Genomic DNA, 6255 nt, shown 5'->3' on the forward strand with positions numbered 1-6255 from the left:
AAAGATAGCAAAATTGAAAAGATCTCATATTTATTATAGTCTCATAAACTTTCACTATTGTTTTCTAATATATTATGTATTATTATGTGTTATTTATTACATGGTATTGTATAATACTTAACATAAAACCTTTTTACACACAAGCTTCTAATTACATACAAAATAAAATATGAATATGTGAGAGATAGAGAAAATAGAAAAAAACAAGTGGTAGTATCAAAGATTTAAAGTGTCACTAAACCTTGCGTTTCCCCCTAGAATATAGAAGGCAAAAATCTGATCCTTCTGCAGAAAAGACTACAGTAAATCATACTGCCTCTTTTTCTGTCTTTTTACAGGAACCATCACAGACTTTTGAGCAACTACTTTTGAACAATTCCCTAAAGTGTTCCAGAAACTATGATTACAACTTGCAATGATAGTCACAGTGACTTCATCCTTCTGGGCTTCTCTGATAAGCCACTTTTGGAGAAGATATTATTTTGGATTGTTTTGATTTTTTATTGTCTGACTATTGCAGGAAATACGCTTATAATTCTTGTCTCCTGGAAGGATCCTAAATTCCACATCCCAATGTATTTTTTTCTTTCCAATCTTTCCATTCTAGATCTCTGTTTCACCAGTAGCTGTGTCCCACAGATGTTAGTTAATTTCTGGGGTCTGGAGAAGACTATCAGCTACATTGGTTGTGCAATTCAACTTTATGTCTTCTTGTGGCTTGGTGCCACTGAATGTGTCCTTCTTGTGGTCATGGCTGTGGACCGTTATGTAGCAGTGTGTCATCCACTTCAATATACCACTATTATGCAACCAAAACTATGCCTGCAGCTGGCCATTCTTGCATGGGGGACTGGTCTGATTCAGTCTCTGATCCAGTCCCCTACTACACTTCAGTTACCCTTCTGCTCTCACCGGAGAGTGAATGACATTGTGTGTGAAGTACCAGCCCTGATTCAGGTCTCCAGTGCAGACACTACGTACAATGAACTTCAGATGTCCATAGCCAGTATTATTCTTCTGGTGGTACCCTTGATTATTATCCTTTCCTCTTATGGTGCTATTTCTAAGGCTGTGCTAAAAATAAAGTCAATCTCAGGACAGAAGAAAGCATTTGGCACCTGTACTTCTCACCTTCTTGTGGTCTCCCTCTTCTATGGTACAGTCACAGCTGTCTATCTTCAACCCAAAAATCACTATGCTCATGAACGAGGCAAGTTTTTCACTCTTTTCTATACTGTTGTAACCCCTACTTTGAATCCACTGATATACACTCTTAGAAACAAGGAGGTAAAGGGGGCACTAATAAGACTCGGAAAGAAGACCTGGAATTTCCAAAATAACTAGCAAGTTTAAAATGAATCAATCTGTTCATCTGAAAAGAAATACTTCATTACAAAAACCTAAAGTTGGGAGTCAGGTGGTAGTGCAGTGGGTCCTTGGCACAAAGCACAAGGACCAGTGTAAGGATCCCGGTTTGAGCTCATGGCTCCCCACCTGCAGGGAGCCTTCACAAGCGGTGAAGCAGGACTGCAGGTATCTATCTTTCTCTCCCCCTCTCTGTCTTCCACTCATCTCCCATTTCTCTTTGTCCTATCCAACAATGACAACATCAAACAATAAAATGATGGAACAACAAGGGCAACAAAAGGGAATAAATATTTTTAAAAATAGTTTAAATAAAACTCTAAAGTTATACTTCCAAGTCCTAAAATAAAAATTAGTTGTATCTTGTCTGAGTTAAAATTTTAGTTCTATTTGTCTATTAATTATATCCTTAACTTTTTAACGATGTACAGTATGGTATAAATATGAATATATTTACTAGTAATCATCTTAAAAAATATATGATGCAGTTGAATTTGGGGAAAGAAACAAGTTGCAAAATAAAGACCAAGCAATGTATTTTATGCCTTCTTGTTTATGTCTATTTCCTTTCCTTACTCTGTTTTCCTCTAAGTTCAACCAGTGTTTTTATCCAGTCCTGATGAGATAGACTTATAAAGAAAGTTTAGTACTCAGACTCTTCCATTGTGGATTCTGGTTTTGAGTTACTTATACCTTCTTGCCTCAGTATGACCATAGTTAATGTGTAATGTTCCTGAAACTACCCCGTGCAGAAGTGTCTGCCAACAGAAGTCCATATTACTGTTCCTTAGTGACGCTACTCTAAGATCCTGCATCTAGTTTTGACCCCTGATATTCTGGTCTTATTTATAGAAATAAGCTTTTGTTTTATAATTGATCCTGTGCCTCTGTTATAATGAAATGGTTTTCTTTTTTGTCAGGTTGAATTTTTACTGATTTATTCTTTAGAGATTTACTGTTTTTCTATTATATACTAGATGCTGGGATTATAGTGGTAAGAGCTTTTGGTTATATTGTAAACACATATTAATACAAGTATTTTTTAACCATTGCTTTAATATAGGGTTATTTACTTTTCAACTTTGGCATAAGGGTGATTACTATGCTATAGGCATATAAACTTTTGGATATTATATATTAAATATTAATGGCTCTTTTTCAAAAAATACTTTCAAGTCTTTGCTACTTCAGCATTTATTACTAAACTCATGAATATAAGTTGTTGATTTTCCTATCTAATGAACTGTACTATGGATTTCACAAACAGTGCTAGGACAAGGCCCTATTTTTCTCTCAGTTTCCTGAACTGATGAACTATAGCACTTATTTTTGATTGTGATAATTTCATAGAAATGTTTTCTAGTAATTTTTTAAATTTTTACTTGAAAACTTAAATATTTAATAACTCAAAACAACACTAAAATGGCCAGGAATTAAACATAGTTAACATGTGAGTGCATGATAATTTCTCTTAGTAGAGTTCAAAAGTTGGCCTGACATGATAGCTTACCTGGATAGTACAACTGCTTTGTCATGCACACAAACAGGTTTGAAGCTTGCCCTCACCACACTAGAGAAAATTTTGCTGCTGCTATATCTTTCCCTTTCTCCCTTTCTCCCTTTCTTTGGCTCTCTCTCTATTAGTGAGTTAATATTGTTTTATAAAATTACAAGATAATGGGGGGACAACTCTGTACCATTCCCTCCACCATAGTTCTGGATCCCCAATCTTTCCACTGTAAGCTACAGTATCAGTTCTCCCAAGGTTGCAGATATGGGTCAACTATTATATCTACAACCATCTGTTTATATTTGTATATATTTGGCCTTTTTGTGGGGGAGAGGATCCCATCTTTTCTTCCTTTCAAAGTCACAATACACCTATTATTGCATTAAGATGTCCCTCCCTGTTTCCTCCTCTTTCTCTCTGGGTCTTGATGGAGTTGGAGTTCAGAGCCCTCTGGTCATCTTCTCCCCACCACTTCTCCCCCACTGGGATTAAAATTGATTTTGGGGTGCAGAAGATGGGACTTCTTACTTCTCTAGTTGTTTTTTTACTGGAAATGGGCATTGGTAGATTGATCTATATTGCCAGCCAGCTTCTATCTTTCCCTAGTGGGACAAGGCTCTGGAGAGGTGAGTTTCCAAGACACATTGGTGAGGTCATCTGCCTAGAGAAGTCAAGATGGAACCATGATAGCATCTGCACTTGGTGGCTGAAGGACAGCAAGATACAAAGTGGGACAAAATTATTAATGAACAGGAAAAAAAATAGGAGTAGAGCAGATGAGAATAGGGATCTTAGGATAGAAAGAAGTTAGGAAGTCCATTCTAGGCATGTTCTTAGGGGCCCACCACTATCATACTTTTTTTGCACGAGTTTGATAGCTAACATGGAGTTGGACAAAAATATTGTCTGAGAAGATGGTGTCAGAGTAAAGAAAGGGGCTAGAAAGTTGGATTAGGGCAGAGAGTAGCTCCCATTCTTGAAAAAATTCTATGCATAGAATTACTATTTATCTCTATCCTCTTGACCCAGAGCATAGATAATATTTAGCACCAGAGCCTGTGTAACCTCTGACTCCCTACTGATCTGAGCTCAAAGTCTGTGGCCACAGCTGAGGACATTGCAGGTTGCACTTATTTCAGAACTAGTCTTCTTCAAGTGGCAGAGTAGGACTACCTAACCTCCCTTAGGAGACTGGGCAGTTCCTGGCTCTCTCTCTCTTTCCATCTGAAAACAGGTCAACCTGGAGTGATAAAGTCTCAGTGATGACAAAAACAAGCAAACAAACAGCAATGAAGGAACATAAAAGAAAGCACCCTAGTAGCACAAAGGACTTTCATGCAAGAAACCCCAAATTCAATCTCTAACATTTCCAATAACCAGACTTAACTGGTGCTCTGATCAGAAAAAAAATTAATTTTGTTAGACTTCTGCTTAGTTCCAAGGAATGAAGAGAATAGTTGAGAAGAAAATAAAAAGGACAGAAGTTGTGTCATTATAATTTAGAATAGAGATGGGTGGTGTGGACATGTTAATGAATATCTGAAGTTGAGAGGTGTTAATTATCATGAAGATGACATGAAGATGGAAGCAGATATACTGGTAAACTGAATATTTGACACTATTACCTACAAGGAGAACATTTATGTTGTTTCCAAATTTTGGTTACTATATATAGGGTTGCAATGAACTTATGTATGCATAGATCTCTTTGGATAAGTACTTTTGTGTACTTTGGATAGATACCTAATGGAGGATTTGCCAGTTCCACTTATGATTAATAAATGTGTAAATTGTGCATGAATGCCTCATAATTTTATTTTTAGAAATGTATCTTAAATTCATATTTTTATGATGTGCCTAAAATGTGCATTTATTTTTTATGTTAAAATGTCTAAACACATAGTTGATAATCAGATAGAAACTAATTACAGCTTAGATATTTAACAGAATCATGCAAATATGCATGATCATGTTATACTGTAAAGTTTATGCTAGAACAGTATATTCCATGTGTATAGTATAACATATTTTGCTAAATTTGTGGAGATTTGAATATCTTTTTAATTTTTATTTATAAAATGTAAATATTGACAAGACCATAGGACTTGAACTTCTGGGCACAACATTTGGGGGCCCATCCGGGATCCCCATCTCACTAAAGGAACGCTAGCCTCACTGAGCCTTCAGGACCAGTCAAACTTCAGGTATCTGTAGCAAGAGACCCCCTTGGAGTCAAAGGCGGATGCGCTGGGCTGCTCTGGGTCCAGGGTCCTGGGAGACATCTCGGGCCCTGCTGTAGAGGATTGGATCCCCATCACAAATTTGGAAGGGGAGAGTGGGTCGTACTCATGAAGCAGCAAAAGGCTGTTCTCCCATCTTTAGGGATGTGGCAGTGAGAGGCCATCCTCCCTTCTGTAGGAAAGCGGCAAGAGGCCATCCTCCCATCTGTAGGGAAGCAGCAAAAGGCTGTCCTCCATCTGTTGGTTCAGAGTGTTAGCGGCTGGACCGCTGGAGTTTTGAGTATGTTGTTGTCTCTGTATTCTCTTTGTGTGTGTTGTCTTTGTATTCATTATCAGTTTTGTCTTTCTTAAGTCCAAAGTCAGGACTCAGGCTACTCCGACTCCTCTATGGTCCTGGATCATTTCAAAGAATTCAAACAGAGAGCTCATAATTTGAGTCTAGGGGTAAAACAGGACCAGATGATCACTTATTGTCAAGATAAGTGGCCAACATTTTCTACCAGTTGGCCCCCAAAAGGAATATGGAACCTGCCTGCTATCTATGCTACCAGAGAAGTCATCTTCAGACACCCAGGACACACAGACAAGATTTCTTATATCCTTACTTGGCAGGATCTGGTAGGGAACCCTTCCTCTTGGCTAAAACCTTTTCTTCCTCCACAGGGTTTGAGACCCACTGTTCTTGCTTTAAAGGAGTCTTGTCATCAGCCTACTGCCCCCTCCATGCCCCCTCTGACTTCTCCCTCCTACCCTATTTTCCAAGGTGGTCCCAAAGAAGACCTCCTAGAGTACCCTCCTCCCTTCCAACCTCAACCTCCCCCAATTCCACAGGAACCTCCGGCAGCAAGCCAGGACTTATGGAGCCCTCCTCTTATGAGAGTTTGTACAGCCCAGAGAACCCCCGATTAGGTGGCCCTGCCCCTCTGAGCCCTAGGATCCCCGAATGAGAATGGCAAATAATTGATGCAGTATTGGCAGTTTTTCACTAGTGACCTTTATAATTGGAAAATGCAGAACCCTAAGTTTTCAGAAAAAACCAGCAGCACTCATTGACCTGTTAGATTCTATTTTTACCCATCAGCCAACCTGGGATGACTGCCAGCAGCTTTTACAGATTCTTTTTACCATGGAAGAAAGAGA

The 6255-nt window shown here is 38.5% G+C and overlaps 1 protein-coding gene across 1 annotated transcript; it reads left to right on the plus strand.

The window, feature by feature from the left end:
• Positions 1 to 399: 399 nt before the first annotated feature.
• On the plus strand, positions 400 to 1344 carry LOC103127700 (olfactory receptor 2H2-like). Its single transcript, XM_007538581.1, has one exon. It carries the CDS (start codon positions 400 to 402, stop codon positions 1342 to 1344), a length of 945 nt encoding a protein of 314 aa, XP_007538643.1.
• The last annotated feature ends 4911 nt before the right edge of the window (positions 1345 to 6255 follow it).

The sequence above is a fragment of the Erinaceus europaeus genome, chromosome 4 (genome assembly GCF_950295315.1).
Source record: "Erinaceus europaeus chromosome 4, mEriEur2.1, whole genome shotgun sequence".
In the NCBI taxonomy this organism is placed as follows: domain Eukaryota; kingdom Metazoa; phylum Chordata; class Mammalia; order Eulipotyphla; family Erinaceidae; genus Erinaceus; species Erinaceus europaeus.